At 38.3% G+C, this 24,859-nt stretch overlaps 1 protein-coding gene across 1 annotated transcript in view; it reads right to left on the bottom strand.

The window, feature by feature from the left end:
* Positions 1–24,859, bottom strand: part of ephb1 (EPH receptor B1) — a 262,917-nt gene that overhangs the window by 173,708 nt on the left and 64,350 nt on the right. Inside the window, exons 2-3 of the mRNA XM_084411790.1 lie at positions 16,091–16,155; positions 891–1,572 (exon numbers count right to left, since the gene is read on the bottom strand). Coding sequence (XP_084267916.1) covers positions 891–1,572; positions 16,091–16,155 — 747 coding nt within the window. The remainder of the gene's footprint in view (positions 1–890; positions 1,573–16,090; positions 16,156–24,859) is intronic.

A 24,859-nucleotide genomic window follows, 5' to 3' on the forward strand; every position in this document is an offset into this window, starting at 1 on the left:
GCCACCTGTGCATGTGTGTTTTTATGTGTAGAGGCACCTGTGGTCCTCAAAGTTGGCCCTACCAAACTAAGTGGCATATCTCTTTATTGATCAAAACAGATAGCTGTCAATCAATCTTATCGTCTCTCTACACGTTTGGTCCTGAGGGAGTCAATATGGCACTGGCCTTGAGTGAAGGCCAAATCGGCCAATTGCAGACCTTGAGAGAACAATATGATTGTGTGTGTGTGTGTGTCTGTGTGTGTGTGTGTCAATGTCCATATGAAAAGAGAGCGGCTAAATATAGACAAGAATGAAAAAAAGTGTGCATCATTCAACCCAACATCAACACCACATTCTGCTCTCTTTCGATCTTAAACACATGTGCACGCCGCCATATTAATCCAGAACAAATCTACTCAAACTCAAAATCTGTTGCTCAGAAATCTTCTCAAATAATCACAAATCTGCACATATCTCTCAACTCAATCTAAAGGAAGTTCATTAGTCAAAGCTACTAAATAACTTTCTAGAGCTAAAAGATCAGCTTAGTCACTGGGTTACCAGCAAATGTTGGGTTTTGGTTGCTTTTGTCCCCACTTATCAACTAGCTTAACCAGCAAGTTATCTTTAGTCAGCCTGTTCACTAGAAAAACTGTCGGTAAATGTCATGGCTATCCTGTACTGCTCCAGCTCTAAACCAGCATAAACCTGGAATAAAATGGAAATTCATACAGTTTAAAGTATTTTCAACAGATAAATCTTGTCAGTGAGAAAAGCTCAGAAAGATACCAAAGACTATTCTTTGCTTTCCACCAACTGAAAAAAATCCATTAAAAACACTTCTAAATAAATCAATAAACATACTTGTATGAACCAAAGATCAACACTACTGGAACCCAAACTCTTACCTCTACAGACGTTCCCGTTATCCGGCTCAAATCCCGCCTTGCATGTGCAGCTCCCGATCGGAACCATCCAGTCCCCATCGCCATTACAGTACAACTTAATGGGTACGTCCACTTCCTCAGAGTTCGGGATGCACATCCCGCGAGCGATCACCAGCGAGGTGCTCTCTGCCCCGGTCAGGGTCTCTGGAAAGATTGCAAAGTTCTGCACCACGCTGGGGCATTTCTTAAAAAACACACGCACGGACAGCAGGGACATGCACGCACCATAGTCCTGGAACGCCAGATAAAAGCCATTTTTCGAGAGTGGACCGAAGCTCCGCACCTCCGTGTTCACTTTCATCAACCTACCACCAAAATCCACCTGTGAGAAGCTTTCGTCCGCCGCAATGGTGTCCACCTTCAAATACGGAGCCTCCATCCAGAACGCCCCACCTTTGGTGGCGATGACAGAGTCCGTTTCGTAGTAGTACAGGTTAAAGGTCTCCTTACAGGACCCAGGCACTCGCGGGATGCTGCTGCAGTCTCGGACGGTGAAACGCATCTCCACGTAAATGCGCTGAGCACCGCGCCGAGCGATGAAGGTGGTGAGCAGCCAGTTGTTCTGGTTGGACTCGAAGACGTTGCACACCTGGTACGTTCGAATGGTGTTGAGGTTTTCGTCGTAGCCGCTTACTTCCTCCCACTGGAAAAGAAAAACAATAGGAGGTTTAGCACAACAGAAAGAACAATGGCAGATGACCGTACATAACTGAAAAATCAAATGGAAAGGTAATTTTGGGGAAATGTTTATAATATTTAAACTGGAATCTCTTATTATAAAAAGGACAATAATAATCTTTTTTTGATGTAAATGACTTATTCATAACATACAAAAAAAAATGTGCTTTCACTTACTGGTCTAATGATGTAATGAACAAATCAGTGAACAAATCTGAATGATTTTGGGTGAACTGATTCAAATAAGTCTAGTCTCTTGGTAAATACATTATACACAGTAATGTGCATTTTCCATTTTCAGGTCAATGGTGTGAAAAAAAACCTTATTTCATCTTAAAATTGCAAGAGGTGCCTGTTGAAGTGGAATAAAGATGAGAAATATCACTGCTGGTCCATTTGATGCTATCGATGTGGAACCGTGGCCTGAACTCCGACAGGTTTTTGCCTTTCATAAAATATTGATACAAATTGAGTTCCCAGAAACCTCTCTAACCCCATATTCCCCACCCAAAAAACCATCTAAAAGCTTTTAAACACTACATCACTTTGAAACTTTTTTTTTTCCCTCTGTGAGATGATGAACCCTTTATGGCCTCTATTTCCGAGTTTCAGATCACAAAACCTGTCTCCCTAATCACCTGAGGTGGGAGGAAGCCGCTGCCATCTGCTTCGGTCCAGGCCAAGTGCGGCCAGCCACTTACCATTACAATATTACCATATTATAAAATGTGATGCGTAACAAATTTGAGATTATGTGCTATCGAATTACAATTAGAAGTAAGTGGAGCAGTATATGGCTGCCCTCCTGCAACCCTGATAAAAAAAGCACCATTGGCTGAATGTGAAACATGGCACAGACAAAAAAAAGAGAGATAAAGTGCAGCCATTGACTTTAGACTGCTGTTGCAGGCAGTTCTGCTGATGGTTGTGGACATTATAGTAAAAAAAAAACCCAGGGGGGTGGGTTCCAACATTTTGATGCCAATATTTTGAAAACTACTGCAATAACAGAATATATAAAATGTTAATTATCCCCAAAATGAAAAATCTGTCATCATTTACTGAGCCTCATCTAATTCCTTCATCTTCACATAGATTATTTGAATAGGAAACGTGAATGAGATTTGACAGCTGTAGCCGAGGGCAAGACTTTCAAATGATTAATAGTGAACTTTTTGGTCTTTTCCTCTTAAAAAGCTATTGTATGGCCTTAGATGACTTTCATGATCATTTTTTGTTCCTTTTTGGAGATTGATGGCCATTGTATGGAAAAGAGCAGCATCAACATTCAACCTAACACATCCTTTTGGGTTCTATACGAGTCACACAGGACTGAAACTAGGGTATGTAAATCATTTTAAAATGTTCATTTTAACCATAGCTGTCCAAACACACAATCCATGCGGTTAAAAGCCTGATTCTTTAATACTGATCTCAGCGGTGGACAGTTGTGAGGTAAAAGTACTGTAGGGTCATGTTGCCCGTACGTGATTGCTTGCTGCTTGAACCATTCAGTTCACTGTTAAAGCTGGATAACAGGCACACCACCGCATGGCCCTGTGTGTAATCTCTACCTTTTAACAGAGCAGGTTGACCGATTGAACCATCCTACGCTATCCCAGAATTCCCTTGAGGTGGCACAGCCGTGGGAGAGGGAAACAAATACAAGGTTTGTAAGTGGACTCTTGAGGGCTGTAAACTTATGGTATCAGTACGGGAAGTGTGTGTGCGCCGGTGTGGGCGCTGTTTGTTTTTTTTAAGTGTGTATGGCTTCTGTAAGGGTTGCTCACTCGTGGAGCCTCACCGGATAAAAGTCTGATCCAATGGGCTATCAGCATTCGTGTACACCTTTGCTGTTTGTGTGCGTTATGAAAGCAGAAACAGAGAAAAGGAGAATTCGAGAAAATCTAATCTGAACAGTGATGGATCAGCGTCTGTGTGGCAGTTTGAAACCCAGGAGGAAAAATCAATGTGTGAGTGTTGGCAAAACAGTATAATCTCTCCAGTATGTGACGCAAAGTAAAATACAGCTGAAATAAATCTAAAAGAAATTGTTCACCTGAAAATAAAACTTTGCTCATTATGTATCATGTCATTCCAAACTGGCTTTCTTTCTTCCGTGAAACACAAACAAGGAAAAAAAGAGAAGAAAAAAAAGTTCACTCTTTTCTATGCAATTACAATGAATATGAACTGGAATGCCATAAGCATCATAAAAGTGTCCCATTTGACATTATATAGTCTTCTGAAATCATGTGATAGATTTTTGTGAGCATTTTGTCTCCAGCAAGCTGTTAATCACTGCAAACGGTCAGCGAGTTGAGAACCATTTCAGTCCAATTCATCAACAAATCGTTCATTGAAAAGATTTGGTTCAAAAGAATGATTCGTTCACAAACTGGACATTGATTCTTCTCTCATGAAATGGGCAAGGGGTGCTAAGGGAGCTTAAATTTCAGTCTATTCCTCTCGCAAAGACTTGGAATAGTATACTAGTCATACTTGATGCTTTTTCATCGTTTTTGAACCTTGAAAAAACTCCAGTTCACATTCATTTAAATTGCATGGAAAAGAGCCACCAGTTACATTGTTCAAAACTTCTTTTGAGAGAAAGAAAGTCAGTCATAAAGGTTTGGCACGACATGAGAGTGAGTAAATGATGACAGAAATTTCATTTTGGGCTGAAATATCCCTTTAATGTTACAATAATATTCAGGAGACTTATGTTTAATTTAATAAAGCAGGAAAAGCAAAGAACAAATAATACAAAAGCAATCATAAAAAGCCATCTGTAGCTGACTCGTTCATTCAAGCAATTCCACTTCACTAGAATTAATTCCATTCTTCTTGTAATGCCTCTTGCATGATTCATATTTTTTAAATGTAAGATTAATGTGAGCAGGCACCCACGGGATAAATGTAACTTACTACACAACACCACGATTCGATAAATAATTTTGAGAAAACAAGATAAAAAGCAGAAACACAGTCCGTAATGATGGTAAATCGAAATCCAGCCCTCCAGAACAGTGCAGTTTCCATTTCATGACACATCTGTCACCATTTTTTTCACAGCAATTTCATATCTCCACGTTTAATTATACACTGTCATTTTACCTCTTTTGATTGCATCAGGTTGAATTGTTCTTTCCGGTAATTTAAAGAGACGTGACTGTCAGACAAAAACTCCGCCCTCCCGTTTACGCTTTCCATCTTTAAGAGACAACATGAAATAAAAATTGACCCTTTCTGCTTCCTTAATAACTGTCTTTAGTCTTATTGTGCACAATCTGTCAGTTATTTGAATAGATTCATAATGTTTTCATAATACTGCATAATCAAAAAAAGTATTTAGGTATATATATATATATATATATATATATATATATATATATATAATATATATTAATAATATTTATATATTATAATAATTCCCCAGCTGTAAGGCAACGAAAGCCTTAAGCATTTGAAAGACAATTTTGTATAAAGAAGCATGCTGTTTTGCACATTATTCTCTCTAGATATTAGTCAAATTACTTAATATTGGACAGATTGGCTTATACCTTTCATTTTGAAGTGGAGAATGAAGTTTAAGGTTGTGATGTCGCGTCCGATATCCTGGCTTTGCCAATTGTGCAACACCTAATCTCCTTTTATGAATACTGTCAATTTCAGTGTCAACTTTAGTGAAATTCATATCATTTTCTTCATTTAGTCAAGCAAGTCACAAGTCCTTAAATTTCAAGTCAAGTCACATCACTGCAGTGCAGTGCAAATTCCATGTTGTCTTTAAACACAGTAGAAGAGGGAGTGTATCATCACCTCCTAAGAGATAGCAGAGCTGGAAGGCATTGCTCTGGAGGAGAAGGAGGGATGAGAGCGAGAAGTGAGAAGAGAGAGGTGGGACTGGTGAGGAGGGGTGGGAGTGTAACATGGCTGGCATGATGAATGAGTTTACAGAGATCCTGGGCACAAATGAAAGCCCCCTTTTTTTTTTCTTCTGACTGCCAAAGCAACTCCCCACCCCTCCACCCCTGTAATGATGATTTATCTGTATAAGATGGACCCGTCCAATCTGGCACGGCGCTGCCATTAATACAGGCCCGTCCCTCCCCAGCCTGGTCTAGGGACGCTTGTCTCTCTGTCTGCTGAAATGACCACAATCACTCAACCCGACTCACGCCACAGGCTACAGCAGACAGAGCCGAGTACCAGCTCATATATCACATTACGAACTGTGTTATACCATCAGAGATTTGCACATAATATCATGAGCATGCATGCATTGATATGCGCTCTCACATTAACACTAACACAGTGTCATTATTGCTATGGACATTAAACTTGTAAAAGTGTAAAGTTATCTTTAGAATTGTACACACACACACAGAGAGAGAGAGAGAGAGAGAGAGAGAGAGAGAGAGAGAGAGAGAGAGAGAGAAACGAGTGCATCCGTTTCATTAAAATGATCAAAAGTGACAGTAAAGACATGTATTATGTTACAAAAGATTTCTAAATGCTGTTGATTTGAACTTTCTATCAATAAATCTTGGGGGGGGGGGGGGGGGGGGATATTAGAATGATTTCTGAAGGATCGTGTGACACTGAAGAGTGAAGACTGGAGAAATTATGCAAAAAATTCAGCTTTGCTTTTATTGCTTAAATTATAGAAGAAAGATTTAATGCTTGGACCCCTAACTATCCCTTTCCCATTACATGGTCACATGTTAAGCCTACAAGTACACATGACACGAGGGCTGCATCCGAAATTGCATACTTCCTTACTACATAGTAGACGAAAACAGTATGTGACAAAATAAGTCCGAATGTCCGAATCCACAGTACTTATAAAAGAGAAGGCAAAAAGTACATGGATGACCTACTACTTCCGGTGAGATTCTAAAGTGTGCATATGATGGACACTTCACTGTCCCATGAGGCCACGGGAGAGGATTTATGAAAGGCAGTAAAGCGACGTAACTGATGCTGGTAGGTCACATGACAGTAGCAACATGGTAAATGTAGGACATCCAGATTACATTCATACTACACACATTCATACTATACAGAACGTAATTTTTTTAGCGCTCATGAAGTAATTACTTATTCAAAATAAGTATACCTAAGAGAGTATGCAATGTTGTACGCAGCCAGTATCTACACTGCAGGTCCCTATGATAAAATGCAACAAATCAAGATCACTGGAAGAGAGAGAAAGACCCTCAGCTGATAATGATGTAACATAATTAATTACTTTTAACACAGTTTAACAGATTTGAAACATTCCCCCGAATACACACATTCACAGCACACACACACAACAACAAATTCCCTCCACAAGGCTGGAGGCGCACACAAATAAACGGTGAGAAAGAGGTCGACAAAAATGGCAATTTGAGGATTCGCAATCTCAGACTGTCTATAAAATGGTGATGAAGTCATTAAAACTGTCCAGTGTGCAGGACAAAAGTCAAATTGTTTTGAAGCCCTCTGGCTTGGACTATAATGATCATGCTCATAAACTCCCGGACTGCACGCTTTCATCAGCTCGGATCTCAACTAGAGCCGACCGTTTCTCTGCCTGGGATTTACAGGTCTGCTCAGACCCAGGAGGGGTCACAAATATATCAGAGAGAAAGATGTGGAAACACATTCTCCGCTTTAACAGATTTAATTTGGGGACCTTCATTATACAGTGTAGTTCATGCTACACCGCTGAGTAAATTTCCCCTCAGGGATCAATAAAGTATATCTAACTGTAATGGGTGAGAACCGAACCTGTTGTCAAACCAACACATTAATCTCCAGACACAGGCAGAGAGGACAGAACATTAAGCACATGGATTGAGTTAGCCGTGCACTTCGATTTGAATGCATAGTTAAAAACTATGAAATATGGAAGGCCAACAAATGTGTACAATATGACATATTTATAGAGCTATTTTAAAGCTGATCTATGCTACTCAGAATTACAGTCAAGATTCTGTTTGAGAAATTAGATCGATACACTACAAGATACTCACAGGGAGCAACTCACTTTTTTGTTGTTTCGTTCCTCTGTTTGACAACATTTTATTTCTCTGTACTACTTTGCAATGTATGAAAACATACAAAATTTCAAATAATTTTTCAATGAACGTTGGAACAATATTTATCTGGCATAAAAATAAGGATATCAAATATGTTCGCAATATCAAACCTGAAAACAAAGTTACAAAAACTACAATATTTGTAATTATATATACATATTTTGCAATATTAAGAGTCAAAACAGCAATAATAATATATATTTTTTATATTATATGTTTTATATATATATATATATATATATATATATATATATGCTACAACATGTTGTCTTTTTTAATTAAATAACTATTTTAAAATATGAATATGTTAATTAAATATTTTGTATTATATATATATATATATATATATATATATGTGTGTATGTATGTATGTAGGCTATGTATGTATGTATGTATATAAACAAAATATTTCATTAACATATTCATATTTTAAAATAGTTATTTAATTAAAAAAAGACAACATGTTGCAGATGGACTCCTGGAATTGGTAAAACATTATTTTTATTTTATTTTATTTTAATCAGTTTAAATGAACCATTCAAATAAAGGATTCTAAAATGAGTCTAAAAAAAAAAATCAATGACACAAGAGGAATACACTTTCTAGGAGAGGGTGTTGGATAAAAATGACAAAACAATTCCGCTTAGTAACACAGTCACTTTTTTCCCTGATATTTTTTTTTCTATATCGACTCTGTAGGGCAATGATGAGAAGAAGGGAAAATGGGATCGGGAAATTATGCAACCGAGTCTTGAACTCCCATTTCCCTCTTGAGCATCACGACTCGACATGTCAAAGCACACGCACTAAGAGCTAGGGCCCCAACCTTGTCACTTTCAGAAAGGCACACAAGGTTTAAAGCAAAAAAAAGAAGCAAAGAAAAAGCAGCAGCAAAACAAAGGTATTCCATCATCCGTCACCATAGCAATAATGGAACTCTCCAGGACCCCAACATCCATTTCCCATCTATGACAAGGCTTTAAATAGCCCTGTACGTGCGGCTGGATATATTTTGGTTCCACAGTGCATGTGTGTGTGGGTTAAGAGTGTTCTTAAACTGAATAATTCAGTCGTGAGATGAGAGGTAAACAGGGTTAGCAAAAGAGGTGGAGAGACCTAACCTATCTGCCCAGAGGAAAATAAGTACCCCTCAACTAAACTTCACCATAGACACTGACCTCTGGCTCTTAACTTCTCTCTAATATAGCTGTATGGCTGTTCTAACGGTTTATGGCCTAGAAATTTAGTCCGAATAAGATTTCTTGCACTTAAAGAGAGAGCATTGGGAATCGAGAATAAGTTTCAAAGGATGGAATTGATTCTTTCAAAGGGAATAGACTCCCCTATATTAGCCCTATTCAGTTCAATATAGCGAGTCATTGCTTGGTAATATGGGAATTCCGATTCATTTCCACAAATGGGTTCTTTCGACCAGTTTGTTTCAATGAATCTGTATAAAAAAAAACACACAAAAAAACGACTGCAGCCATTCTGTCAAAGTGTCATCATGTCACACATTCAAATAAAGCCATACTGTATGTGTGAATGCATATTGCTGATACCTATGAAGGTAAAAGAGTAGCAAAACTCGCGAGCACGTAGATGTGAATTTGAGAACTTGTACAATAAATATTCATACTTGTACGCTAAAATTTACACTCACAGCTCCAATGTGAAAACCTGTAAAATTTTTGAAATTTGCACTCACAGACAATAGTCACAAACCTGTATTCTGAATTTGAAGCTGCAGACAAGTAGTCACAAATGTGTAAAATGCCATTCACAGAAATACAATGACAGAAACAAAGTTGTAATTTGCACTTATTCTTACATTCACATTTGCAGTACAACCTCAATTAGGCACTTCCAACTTCTCAAATCTGTCACTTCAATTTCAAATTTCACGCCTTGACTTTTGCTACTCTTTTCGCGATATATTAGTTGCAAAACTAACTTGTGCACTTGCAACTCAGTGGCGGCGACAGAGAAAGGGGGGGCGGGAGCGGGGGTGTTCAAACGAGCCATTTTATTGGTTGGCTCCTAGCCAATGAAATGGGACTTCTATTGTATGTGATGATGTCACAAAACCTGCGTCCTCTGGGACGTTCTGAAACGCTAACATGGCTTAATGCATTAGACTGATATTAAAATAAAGAGAAAAAAAAAAAAAAAAAAAATTGTATATATAAAAATAAATAAATAAATAAATAAATAAAAACCACACAGTGAGGATTCATTTCAAGAGTCAATTGAACACGGAATCTGAGCCAATTCCAAACATTTTGGAATCAAGCAGCCCTACTTGATAGTGATAGAGGTGTTCGGGACACCCCCAGATTCCTGTTGATGCAGGATGAGGCCGCCCCCTTACAGTATTATGAACCAATGACATTTTTTTTTTTTCTATCTACAAATGCATGGATTTACCAGGCCGACCATTTCACGTGAAGCAAATATTTAATGACAGACCTTTAGTGACAACTTGTCTACATTCTTGAACATTTGCTGGCTGACTTGCCTGAAAGCCCCCCATCACGAGCTCTAGAAACACTGGAGAAATGTGTCATATTTGGTTTGTCATGTTATAGTGGCTTAAAATATTGAGACGGGGTGGTTTAGTGTTTAATGTGTTGTGTTAATGACCACGAGTTACAGAGAGAGAGAGAGAGTTTTGCCCAACAACCCAGTGCCTACTGCTGTTAGAACATGACGGTACTCATAAACAACCATTCATCATATTGGCCTCCAACTGAGAGAGAACGAGATACGACTGTCCAAATAAGACCAACAGGTGATGCATGTTCTGATATAAACCTGGAAAAGATGAAAATACTTGTACTTAAATGTGCAAGCATTTTTGATTATTTTCACAAAATGTTCATGCCCCCCAGAATATTTTATTGTATGAATATCTGAACATGCAATAAAATTATATATATATCAAAAGAAAGAACAGAGCCTCTGGTTTTAAACAAAAATCACGTTTTAGTCAAAGACAATGTCCGGATTGGATTCAGAACAATGATCAAAACATAGATTAAGTAAATCGAGTTCATCAACACCCCCAAAGTTCGCACAATCCTACACCTCTTTGTGGGTTCGACATTTCATTCGGTAACGTTAGGCAGTTTTGATTTATATGCTGTTAAATGTTTGATGATCACATTAGCTTACATGTGCGTAAGGAATCTTCTACCGCTTCTTTCTGCTTCTTCTTCGTTTGTGTTTGGATCCGGAGATTCCGTACTATTTCAGAAGATGCTTAATAGCGCCCCCTACCGTATAACAGTGAAAACGTGGATTGCTGGAAAAACTTGTCAATGGCAGGGAAGCATTGTGTCATAAATTACGGAAAAACTTTTCAATGGTGGGGAGAGAGTTGAAAGATGTTCAGAGTGTCAGAGGGTTTGAGTAGCATAAAAGCAAGACTTACCCACCTCTTAATGCCACCTACAAACAACACAAATGGCTGTTGATCACATTACATAATGCCACACGGTTTTCTCTTTCTGTTTAAGTCACCAATTCTTGGCCAGGATAAACTGCAAAGTGGACCAGACTTTGTGCTGCCGTCAAAAGTTTGGCTCTGTGCGACTAGACAAAAAGAGATCTCAGCCTTTGGAAAAACTTGTCTTGTTTTTAGGACAGGACATGTCGCGCCTTAAATCACCTCCTTGAAGTGGCCTCGGCTGAGTAGTGTGTATATGTAGCGCTGCTGCTAAGTATAAAAGAGAACAAGACATTAAATATACAAGAAAGAAGGGCAGATATTCTCGTGTACATTCACTTAAGTGAACTGAAGGCAGAAAATACAGAGAGAACATCTATTCTCACACACACCTCGACTAGGAGAGCAAGAAAAAAGCCTGTGGACGCTGCCACTTGTCACTAAGTGTTAACTCAAAACTAGCTACAAGTCCATTGCAGACTTTACAAACACATACTCTCGTCCATATGGGTTCTTAAGTGACACAAAGCACTTAACACAGAGAAATCACTTTAAAACACACGTACAGCACCTAGAAGTGTGTGAGGGATTGCACTTTGTGTAGCGCTGTTGCGAGCCATCGCTCTTCGAAGAACAGTGTTCTTAATGTGCTCGAGTAGAGATGGCCTTCTCTCTCTCTCCCTTTCCCTCTTGATAATTTGGTGCAAAACTACACTTAACCTCAGGTTCATACTAAAATAAACCAGCAGTGCATACTAAAAACATTAAAATAAGAGATTCTTAAATTTTCTGAGTTGTCCACCGTCTTAAGTTTTATTAAAAACGTTCGGGAGGAACATGTTCAAATGATCTATCCAACCAGAGGCCTATACGTAGCTGACTGACCTATGCTCCTCGACAGTTTTCAGCATCCCTCCACCACCCTGACTCCTCACTCTTGGCTGGTTCTTACCACAGCCAGGAATACGGGGGGAGTTCTCTGGGTCCGGGCTCTGAGCCCTCTCCTCGGACAGCACACCAAAAACGCAAACTTTTTTTTAACTTATAATCTGATTATTTGTAAGTGTGAACTCGTGAATTGGGTGTTCTAGGTAGTTTCCAGCACACCACAGAGACGTTTTTAAGCACAATTTTATGTAACATGGTGCTAGGGTGTTCTGTGTAGCATAGCAACATAGCAACACCCTAGCAACCACACAGAGATGGAAATGTGGCACATATAGCAGGTCAACTGTAGGCACGTATTTATAATATAAATATAAATATAAATATATATATATATATATATCTTACCGACCCCAAATTTTGTATATAAAAACCCTGATTTTATTTTAAGGATGTCTAGATATTTGAACTGAAAAACAACAACAACAACAAAAATACTGAATCAGAAATATTTCTTTGCAGTATAAGGCAAGCAAAAGACTTCCCAGACTCTGAGTGAGAATGAGCGTGTGAGATTAGAAAAGAAAGGGGGAAAATGAAAGATGAATAAAGAGGAAATGGAACAAAGGGCATCTGAAAAGCTGCAGGCACATGGTTGGCTGTGATTGAGCTAAGAGAAAACAGCAAAAGATAGTGACCGTCCTTGTTTAGCTTGTCAGAGAGAAGGATAGAGGGCTAAATTGCTTTCAGAGGAACAGAAGAGCAAAAAGACTGGGTAGACTTCAATTAAGGCCTTTTTTAATCTACCACACACACACACTCATGCAACACAAGAGTCTTTTTTATACAACAGCAACCAAGGCATCTCAATTGGTACATCCAGAGAAACCACTGAATCATGAGGCACAGAGACAAAGAAAGAAAGGCCTACGATAGAAAATAAATCTCATATGGCTCAGAATGTAATGCATGTAATTTTTTGTTGTTGTTTTTGTTGACTTTTTAGTCATTTTTGGACCTTGACTGCCTCTATGCTTGTAAATAAATCATATTTACAGTAGAGCTTAAACAGTAGAGCATGACACTAGCAATGCCAAGGCCTTTCGTTTCTGCTCTGAAAGCCGGTGAGTGCGTGTTAGAAATCAGGAATTGTGAGAGAACACTGTGCTTGGTATGTTTTTCATCTTTAAATAAAACGTGGATATTCAGCTGACAAAGTTTAAATCCCGTCTGGCTAGTGTGTTTCTTCTTTTGTGACGTCTTTTGTGGCTGTTCGAACACATTCGACCACATGAGCGTTTACACTACGAAAGCAATGCGATTGAATGCGTTTTCAACTACCTCTAGAGTCTAGAGTCTAGACGTGGTAGAAAGTGGAAAAGCTCAAAACGTTTTAGACCCCGTTTACACCTGTATAGCGAAATCTTGTGATCCGATCGACCAAAATGCATCTTCATACCATGCCTTGTGCACCAAATCAGCATTTTAGAATGATTTCTGAATGATTACGTGACACTGAAGACTGGAGTAATGATGCTAAAAATTCAGCAGAATCACAGGAATAAATATTTTAAATTGTAATAATATTTCACAATATTAAATGCAGTCAAATCAAATAAACGCAGCATTGGTGAGCATAAGAGACTTCTTTCAAAAACATTTAGAAAAAAAATTATAATCGTACTAACTCCAAACTTTTGCTTGGTAGCACAAGTCACTCTGAATAAAAGTATTTGCCAAATGCATAAATCTAAATGGGAAAGTCAGATTTGGAACAACAACAAGGTGAGTAATGATGACTGATCTTGACTATCCCTTTTGCTACAAGTTTTTAAGCTAAAATAATGCCAACACTAATAAGACAATTTCTTGGTTTGTAGATGAAGTGTAAAAACACACATCCACATCCACACAGACACTATCCCCTGGCTAAATTTGTTTAACTTATTCGCATTTGACTGTCATAAACACCCAGCAGCGCTGCTCCTGTTGCATGCACAACTAAGAGTCTTTCACGTGACACAGCCAGGACAATTCATTCAGATTCATATGGAGTGAGTGTCTACTTTCCCTTCCAAATCACTCAGACTCCATCCGATCGATACGTTCACACATGCTAAAGTACGATTGCTGTGACAGCAGAAAGGGAAATCATGGTATGGCACATACATCATATAATCAAGAGCACATCTCAAAGTCTCCTGGGAGCATTACACACACACACACATACACAAACTGGGGTGATGAATTAAATATGGGCTGCTGAAGAAGCGGCCGACCTCTGACCTCTGACCTCTGGGTGAGGGACGGGGCAAGCAGGCGTGAAAGGTAATTGCAGAGGCAGAGGGGAACAATCGGCCATTCCAGCTCAAGATGCGTGCGGGAGCCTTTTTAGCAGGAGTGGCCGGCTGAGGTCTGCGAGGAATTGGGGATTTTAGGGATTTCTTTAAGAGAAAAGGAAGGGGTTGGGGTTAATGGAAAGCGAGATCTATTAGAGAAAGACTGATGCGGGTGTGTTGGAGGGGGGCAGCTGTGAGAATTCGCCAAATGGTGTGAATGAATCGTGAAAGCAGTCAATTGTGCATGTGAAGGACGAGCAGGGTTAAACCTTCACATGTGACCCCAAAGAGAGAATGAAGTGATGAGAAGAGAGCAGAAGAGTAAGAAGATGGATGGATGGATGGGTGGATATGACATTATCTGAAGTAAATGTGAGTGGTGCTTGTCAAAGTGCAAAGCATGCAACCACAAAGTGACTAAGTTTAAAAATGTGTTTGCTCAAATCCTTCCCCTTAAGCAATAGTATTAGTGATGCTTGCCTCAGCAAACTGCACTAATTACAGGGGGGAATATGGCTGTCTGTCACATGATGAGCTAATGGATTTCCTCTCACTAAATTCCCTGTCCATCACTGTCAGATGTGTGTGTCATATGCCTGTGTGGGTGTGGGTGTCCTCCGGTGACCATCTGTGGACACTTTTATTATAAATTTTTTATAGCACAGCTGGTCAAACGAACCAGAGAGAGAGAGAGAGAGGGAGAGAGAGAGAGAGAGAGAGAGAGAGAGAGAGAGAGAGAGAGAGAGAGAGACAGAGAGAGAGAGAGAGAGAGAGAGAGGGGGGGGATCCTGCAATCTCTTAGAAAAGTGTAACAATATCTTCTCTCAATATACCATAGCTCACTCCAGTCAATCTTATTATAATCAAGACTAATTTTTAGATCTTCTTTAAACAGTTTGCTTTAACAAAATGTTCCAGTTTTTTCTGTCCTCGAAGGAAAACAATTGCATGAATCAACTAAATCACAGCTGATCAGAATGTATTTTGATGTTTCATAGTAATGTGAAGTAAAATGATTTGAGACCAGTGAGATTTCAGTGTGGGTGGAGCTAGAATGACGTTACAGAAACCAAAACCGTCGGCCGCATGCATGGACGCAGAATGTTAGGAAAAAAATTAGTTCACACTGATAAAATCGCCAGTCGGTGTGCTATCATGCAAATATATGTTTCTACTCAACAACAGTATCCAACGGAAACAGTATCACTTTCTAAAGAATCTCCATGAAATAATACAGAAAACACCCAGACAGAACAATTTTGTGTGCCCTTATTGAGAGTTCAATGAAAGCTTTATATTTCTCTGCAGGCTGTGTCTGTCATTACAGTAGCCCGCTCTCCTCCGGACCACATTTAGATGGATTCAGAGGTGCTTTTTTTTACCTTAAGTGGACCCATTATGTCATTAAGTCTTTCTGAACTGTGGAGTGTAATGCGTACGGTGATTGCAATGAGGGTTTTGCTTTGTACCTAGCAGGAAGAGACGTTGATCTCTTAATTTCACATTTCAGACACGGCACCTGTCGTACAAACATATTTTATGGCATATTTTAGAGTTAATCTGAAATTATTAGGCTCTCTTCATCTAGTAAGCTGCTGCTGAAGGGTGAATAGGAGGTGGTTTTGGTTTAATGTGCTTTTCTAAAAATAAAAGACACAGGGTAAGTATTTTAACAGTGTGAGCAGTTCTGCGGGTCATTTATTCACACAAACACACACTCACCCCTGATGAAGGGTACGCCGTCCACCCGAGCTCTGCTGTGGCGGTCCGGGTGTCCATTAATGTTTCTGAAAAGCAGACAAAAAGAAAGATTCATGAGGAATTATGAATATTTAGTTTAATAAGGAATTGTAATATTCATTAATATTAAATAAATCAATGAATACATAAAGTATTTATTTAATAAACTTTTTTGTATTATTTAATAAATATATTACTGAATGAATGAATATTTAACAATAATAATAATAATAATTAGTATTATTATTATTTAAAAAATCATTCAATTGATCAGTTAATCAGAATTGAAAAACACTGCTTTAGAGTAAAAACCCTGTACAGTGGCACTTTTGCACCCACAATGGCCTTGTGTTTCTGAAGACAGATCTAGGATAAGCTGTATGTGTCTTTTAAGTGGTCAAGCTCTTGTCTGACGTTATCAAGGGAGATATCTTAGACCAGCCGGGAGAATAATCCACATACACACACTCCACAAAACACAGATAAGATGGATGAAAGTGATAGAAAACCTGGAGTGAAACCTGACTTTTCCATCAATGACCATAAAAGCAGAGGAAACACCAAATTATACAAAAGGGGTGCCATTTGCATCCCTTAAAGTAAGTATTTATGTGTTTTTTTTGTTTGTTTTTTAAGGACTTAAAGGTGGTATCAGTGATTTCAGGCCCAAAAATATTTTTATCACATTCATCTAATCTTTCCTAACGATCCGCTAGCTGCCCGCCCCATAAGCATGCCGTCAAAAAACCGCCAACCAATTGGTTCCAACAAATCACAGACAGGGGGAGGGTGTTGTGAGGTTTTGAGCCAGCTTTTTCTTCAGCTCTGACTTCGCGTGCAGCCGTGCACGAGCACAAAACCTCACAACACCCTCCCCCTGTCGGTGATTGGTTGGAACACTATTTGTTTTGGTTTTGAGTGTTTGGCTAAACCATTTGTTTTTGTGTGCAGATCTCAGAGCCTAGGCTGCCTACAGAGACGCGTTTTTTTGACGGCATGCTTATGGGGCGGGCAGCTAGCGGAACGTTAGGAAAGATTAGATGAATGTGATAAAAATATTTTTGGGCCTGAAATCACTGATACCACCTTTAATGAATATCCAATGCTACCTTTTACATTTTCCAACAGCATACTATTTTTTTTTTAATCCAAATGGGAATACAGTTAGCATTCAGTCTTTTTTAATTTATTGAATTATTAATTTAATTTATATTGGAATTTGTGTCCCAAGATTGAACATCAGATGTGTTTTTATTGTGGAAATAATGATAGAACATTAAAGGAATACACACACTAACTAACTAACTAAATGTTTTTATTTCATGAAGATTAATTTTTGGTCTGTCCTCAACCTTGCGTTTCCAATTTCTCCTTGCTACAATAGCAACAATGCACAATTGAAGTCAGCACTTTTTTTCTTCTTGCAATGACCTACACCATCATTTAAAATAAAAAAAAGCATCAAGATTAGCAGCAAGCACACTGTAGCTCATCAAAGATATGAAACAGAACATCAATTGAACAAACAATTGAACAATTTCTTTAAATCACTTTATGAAACTGAAAACCGCTAGAACTCCAAAGATGCACGTTTGATAGAATTACCTATTTTCATTCCATTTATGATATTGTTTGTATGCTCATGTTTGCACGCATGAGTAATTGTTTAAAAAATAATGACACACGCATGTTCTGAACACTGCACACGTCAGTCCAGTGCTGTTAACTTCAGTTTTGTTGCGCTGTAGGGTCTTCCTGCACTATAGCATCGTTCAAGTGCCACACAAATTTCTGGAGCCAAACCACATCAGTGTAAACGGATCAGAATCCAACTCTTAAACCCACCAACGGCCATTCTCCTTCTACCCTTCCCTCTGGGTCCATCACACACACACACACACACACGCATGTATATGACGCACTGTGACTTAATTGCATCCCCGTGTGCTCCCGCTCAGAGCGAAGCCTGTCACACCGGGATGGTTATAACTAACGAGTGATGTCACAAGGGAGAGAAAAGATTAAGGATATCCGCTCTTTCCACAAAACAAAATCTAACGCTACGCACCGGAAGCCAACTGTCATTTCCATTCTCACTCTCTGCGTCCCTCGTATGTCGTATCTCAATCTCTCTGGAGTTAATCATGCGCTCTCTCCTTTGATTTCTCTATATTTCAAGAGGAAGAAAGAGAAGATGATGAAGTAAGAAAGGTTTGCTCTCTTTCGGATAAATGATGACAAGCAGACGACAAGCACTTGAGCTTCCAGCTACAGGATTCATAACATGATGTATAATTCTGTGATAACGTGACTCTCCTCCCCGGCCGTCAATAACTCACCGCCGGCTGATCAAGAAAACACATAGCCTACTCACTCATATGAATCATAAACCGTATTGTCAAGCGCTTGAGTAAAGCATAAATAAGGCTCGTAAAGTTTTAATCCAAGTCAGTGGCAGCCGGTAATGCCCAGTTAACTTCCTTAAAAACAACCAATTAAATTCAAATCAGAGTTCCTCAGTCTATCCATGTTCATTCTCTGTATGCAGGCAAGTTCCAAACCAAGAGCTGCACACTTTTTAGGCATCATTAGCCATCAACTCACTATAAATTATAATGTTTCCTCTCCAATATATCGTTTTGGAGCTCAACTGTTATATATAATTATATATATATATATATATATATATTTTTTTTTACTTAATTCAGATGAAAAAAATCTAATAAAACCAACCCAAAAGCTACACATTTGAATACAATTTTATTTCAAATTAAATAAAAATAAAAATACAATAAAATAAAATAAAATAAAATGCCAGTCATAAGCTATAACTGAAATAAATAAAGTATTTAAAAACTGCTTACAGGAGCTTTAAAATCGTTAAAATAAAGATTGTTATGAGAAAGAGATTATATTAACACATTGAATGATTTAGTTGTTATTGATCGGTGATGATTGATAAGCCTCTGTAGGAGATAATAAGCAGAAGATCATTCATTCTTCGATTGGGAGAGCGGAGAGTTAAGAGCCAATCAGAGATGCTCTTTACTGGTGTGGGCGGGGCACAGTGTGATGAATGGAAATATGAAAATCACTAGACTCAAAAAAATGCACATTGTGGGTTGGCTCTGTTATTAAAATCACACGCCATAATTCAATTTCTCTAAATAGCACAGCCTGTGCGCTTTCTCCAGCAGCTGGTGTCTCAGAGGAGACAGACCTCTGTACATTACTTCCCTCAGGAGATACATCCTCCTCCAGAGAAATCACTCTCAGTCTGTGTGTGAGAGGAGAACAGGGTGGTAGGTTCAGAACTTAATGGTTTTTGAGGTCATATCAGCTTCGAGCTCATTAATATGCAACATGCGGCCTATGATAAATTATCATAATGGAACAAAGGGATCATGGAATCTTGTTAGGATGCAAAACGCCAACAAAGAGATGCAAAATGGAGACCACCACAGAAACCAGAGAGTAAGAAGGTGCAAGCACAGAGTAGATCACATATTTCATGTATAATAGTTAAGTCAATCTACACATAGTGACCCTCTTTACCTCTGTCATTTCACACAAAATTGCTTCCTTTTATTTTCTGCTTTCTTTGGGTTTAGAAAGTCACTGAGCTATTTGTCTTTGTTTTAAATCGTCCGCACCCATCGTGCCGAGCTGAAATCGGTTACGAGGGAAAAACAGTGTATTCATTCGCTGACATCAAATAGGGATGCACAATATTACATTTCTGACTGATATAATTAATCCAATATTTTCATGGTATAGATCTCATTTCACAAAAAAACTCATTTAAATTACAACAAAAACATTGTAACAATTAACAAAGTATGAAAAATGGATATTAATCTTGACATTTGATAAAGATTAAGATAACAGTCTTATTAAATGTGTTTTTAAAGATTAACTTTAAAGTGGCTGTGTAAGAATGTTGGTGTGTTATTCGCTTTTTGTACTGCCAATGTGTGAAGAGCTTATACGTTGATTTAGATACGTTTTCTGGTATGTGCCGACTCGCGCATGATCCACTCTGTGCTATTGTGTCTCTGGAACGGAGCAGACTGTATGTGCGGTGGTTCGTGTGACACTAACGTGAAATCAGACTTCATTCACCCCAATTTAAAGCATAAATACACTGTCTGAATCGTTCCCTATCCCCTATATAGTGCACTATGAGTCATTCACCACGTAGAAAATAGAAATTGTGTGAACAATTGACCGATTTCAGCCACAGCTTCAGCGCCTATTTATTTCTAATGTAGGAGATGGGATGCTTCAGATTCTAGAGAGCATTTGATTGGACGGAAAATCTGATGAGAAGCTGAAGTGCAGATTGATCCATATCATTGATCCATATGGCAGAAGTGATAAACTGTAGGTTTAGAATGCTTGTATCTTCTAAAAGCGAATTTTGTCATTGATTTGAAGCGCATATAGCTTATAGATAACAGATAACTTATAAAATATGCATACTAAAAGCAAAAGCACTTCAATTTTGATTTCATGGGGACTTTAAATAAGCAGTGCCAACATCTGCAAAATATCTCCTTTAGTGTTCTATGAAAAATAAATGGAAAAAAAAAACATACTGTACAGGTGTGACAATTTATTTATTTTATTTTTTTGTGTGAACTATCCCTTTAAAAGCTTAGCTTTGCAATTTGTCTATCTCAAAAGCCCACTCTCGTCCTTAAGACACAGATTACAGTACATACATTTCTATTATCCGTAACCGTACTGCAGACGAAGCCACCTATCCTAGAGCCCCAGCTCACTGGATTTATTACCAAGCAGAACTTCACTCCCAAAACCTGCAGAGCCACAGTGCAATAAGCAGAGAGTCTGTTTTAATCAGAAATGTGGTCCTGAGAGCCTGAGTGATGTCACAGGCCTTAAATAAAGCTGTGTAAATAGGCTTATTCATCTGGCTGGGTCAGAGCGCTGACTTCCATGACAGTGGAGGAATAACCTTCACCACGAAAACAGCCGCATCACTCACCCATTGGCAGGCGGGGTCAATAACCCACAACCCCGAGAGCGCTCGACCCTGTCTCTTTCTGCCTGTCGTATTTACACTAGGCGTTCGGGGATGAGACTTTAATATTTAATGCAGGATAGTGCCAGTACAGAAAGAGCGCATTAAACATTGAGCAGGCCTCCGTTCTCCGATCAATACTGTGGTTCTCACCATGAAATTGCTCAACTGCAGACACACATATGCAACAGGCCCATCCAGAGCAACCAGCGTGGTATTATATTGACCAAAACCTTAAACCACACAGAGGGAATTTCTGATCTAACCTTACACAAGTCTAACCAGTCAACATTGCTGGAAACTACTTTACATCTGTAGTACACCAAGATACAAGCTACTTAAAATTTAAAGCAGTTCAACTACAGTCAAGTTCCTTGTAAAAAAGTAGCTTTTAAAATCAAGCGGCAACCTTCCTGTCTCTCTCTTGAATCCAAAACGGAAGCGATTAAAACTGCAATTCAGACGTTTAGTAGCATTTTACTGGAAGAACATAGAAGGTCCATCCATTGATCATTGGTTAAAAGATCTGTCACATTGTATTGCATTGGAAAGAATAACCTACAGTATAAAGGGCAAACTAAAAGATTACCATAAAATATGGGATCTTTTTATACATTTTCTGGAAAATAACCAAATATCGATACAGGCAATATTAGATACCTCTCACTCAACTGATTGATGTGTGTATATATGATGTGCTTATGTATTTGAAAATATTTGGACATGTCTGTCTTAGCCTTTGTGTAATAACTTCTATACCTGTGTAACTGATTTTTTGGATGCTGAGGGTGGGTGTGGGTGGGGGAGGGAAGATAGTTAATAGATATAAAATATTTAGTTTTTTGGAAATGTTCTTGTTATGCTTCATGTTTTTCAATAAAAATATGTAAAAAAAAAATAATAATAAAAAAACTGCAATTCATCGACTGGCCTCTAGAGACAGGCTCCAAAAGAGAGTCAATCCCATAGACCCCCCATGTTAAAATGCCCAACTTTACAGCAAAAAAAAAAAAAAAAAAAATTGTATACAGCCTGGGACAAAGAGTGGTTTTGGTCTATATAGCTAATTTTGCCCTTTATGGCAACTGTGAGGGGGTGAATTTTTTTTATTTAAGCCTTAAAGTTTGCATAATTAAGTGCATGGTCACTTGAGTGATAGGTGTGTTGCCGCTGCTGTCACTACTAGCCGTTTGTCTGCTGTCTGTTAGCAGTCACGTCATGAATCTCAGCTAATTCCGCCTTTTTGCCCATTTTCGTTTATCCGGGAGTGACACGCGGTGTCGCGCTACCAAGATGGCGACGGCCGGCTCCGCCCACATTGGGTGTTTAAAAAAATGTTCTTCAGAAATCTGCGGGTGATGTCACAGACACAACGTACATATTAAATTTTTTTACAGTCTATGGTTAAAATACATCTGTGCAATCATATAACTTAACTTAACCTAAACAGAAAAAAAAAATTAATATGAGAATACATAGACGTGCGCGCACACACACACACATATGTATATATATATTGTAGAAAGTTGCTCTGTCTTGCGCTGCGGTGCAGTCATCCTGTCCTCCTGCTACAGAGCCTTCAACGTGCCGACCACACGAGTCCTCCTCCAAAACAACTGATGAAGACAGCGCTATGAGTTGGACTCTGACAAGTAAGATTTACGTTTAGCAAACAAAATCGGCTAACTTACTTGTAGTGGCACATGCTTGTGTACTATTTAAATTACCGTTTCTGTGCACGGTGATATAAACTGGGACCTATGTAACGTTAGATATTGTTTGGATGTATAGCTAGCTAAATTGGTGCTAAAATGCTTTAAAGTTGACAGTACTGTAACTGATCAAGTTAAACTCACATTAAAGTAGTTATTTAGTTAAAGCGTGCAATGTTAAAAATCTTGTGTACTATTAATTGCTGTATTTTATCTGTTTGCTTGGTTTTTATTTTTATTGTATGTAATTGTATTTTTGTAATTATTTTTTTTGCCATGAAGATGGTCACAGATGCTGACATGGCATTAAATAAAACTATACTGATACTGTTAAAGTGTGCTTATTCTTAAGGTTGGCTGCATTAACAGTTTAGCTTTCTTGTTTTTTCCCCCCTCTTCTCAATGTTATAGCCTCTGTCCCTGCCGACCGTTCACACTGGCAGAAAAAGGAAAAATGATGAAGGAAAATATGATGTAGCCTATGATGTATGGTGTTGGTCATATTTTTTTCCTTTGTGCACTGGCTAAGGAGATGAGTCTTTGAGTATGAAAAGTAACTCACTGAAATAACAAAAATGCAAACTGAAAAAAATAAAACCAAAGTTTTTCTGAGATAATGTGTTATGTAATCTTTTCATAAAATTGGTATCGAAAAAAAGTATCGTTCAGGAACCGGTATCGAAGTCAAGATATTGGTATCGATATCGACATTTTTATGTATATATGTATATAAATATATTCATACACACCTATAATCTATACAGTGGCAAAACCTAAAATTTAGAAATGTACATATTTACAAAAATATCTATGTGGTCATTGAATGAATGAATGAATGAATGAATGAATGAATGAATGAATGAATGAATGAATGAATGAATGAATGAATGAATGAATGAATGAATGAATGAATGAATGAATGAATGAATGAATGAATGAATGAATGAATGAATGAATGAATGAATGAATGTCCTCATCAGTTGTCACGGTCGCAACTTATTAGGATAAAAAATTCATAAACATGGTATAGCTATGCCTGAAAATGTATAATTAAAACTTAAATCAACACTGTATTTATTTGGCTCAAAACCAATAAAGAGTTTTCTCGTGCTGAATCTTGAATAGGGTGTAATCACTTACTAATACAAAAAAAAATATTATAAGTGAGTCTAAAACTGATGATAATTTAACGGCAAATGAATTACTTAAAAATCATACAACGTGATTTTCTGGATTTTTCATGTGTATATATATATACACACTTTTTTTGTCAAAACTGTCAAATGCCACACAGATGCCACCCATGTTGCTTAGGACAAAAGATTGATATCTACAGCTTGTATCGCTGACTGAATTTCAGCATCATTATTCTTTCGTTTGTTGATATAGCTACATTCTGTATCTGTATTTGCTAAAGTTGCTAGTTAGGGGACAACCAGATGGGGTGAAACAGGTCTCACATCAACCACGACCGAACCACACACACTTATCAGATACTTCAACACCTGTCCCTCCCACTGATGGGGTGAAAATGAATCCTGAGCCACATCTGAGTGTGTGTGAGTGAGACACGGGAGAGGAAATCCTTAATGGAGGCTGTAAGTCACACGTCGATGAACGGGGGAAATCAGTAAGTGTGAGAGAAAGAAAAGAAAGAGCGTGAGAGAAGGGACATGCTACAACTGATCGATTTAAATGTGGGAAAAAAAACTAAGAACAATGGAGCAACAGCTTATTATCAGGATTCTTGCACAAGAAAGAGAGAGAGAATAGTCAATGTGACTGAGTAATTGGATCTTTCAGAAGACCAAATCCATTTAGATTCCTCTAATTATTTCTAAATTACATTTGTTAATTGCAGTTTCATAATAAGTTATTGTTCTAACTGTCAGGGTTTGTGTCAGATAAATATGACTCTAGTCTTACTCTCAGACAGACTGCACTTGCTGATGCACATTGGACATGAAAAAGTACCTTTTGTGCAAGCTAACAAGC

Source organism: Rutilus rutilus (genome assembly GCF_951802725.1).
Source record: "Rutilus rutilus genome assembly, chromosome: 6".
Taxonomy (NCBI): domain Eukaryota; kingdom Metazoa; phylum Chordata; class Actinopteri; order Cypriniformes; family Leuciscidae; genus Rutilus; species Rutilus rutilus.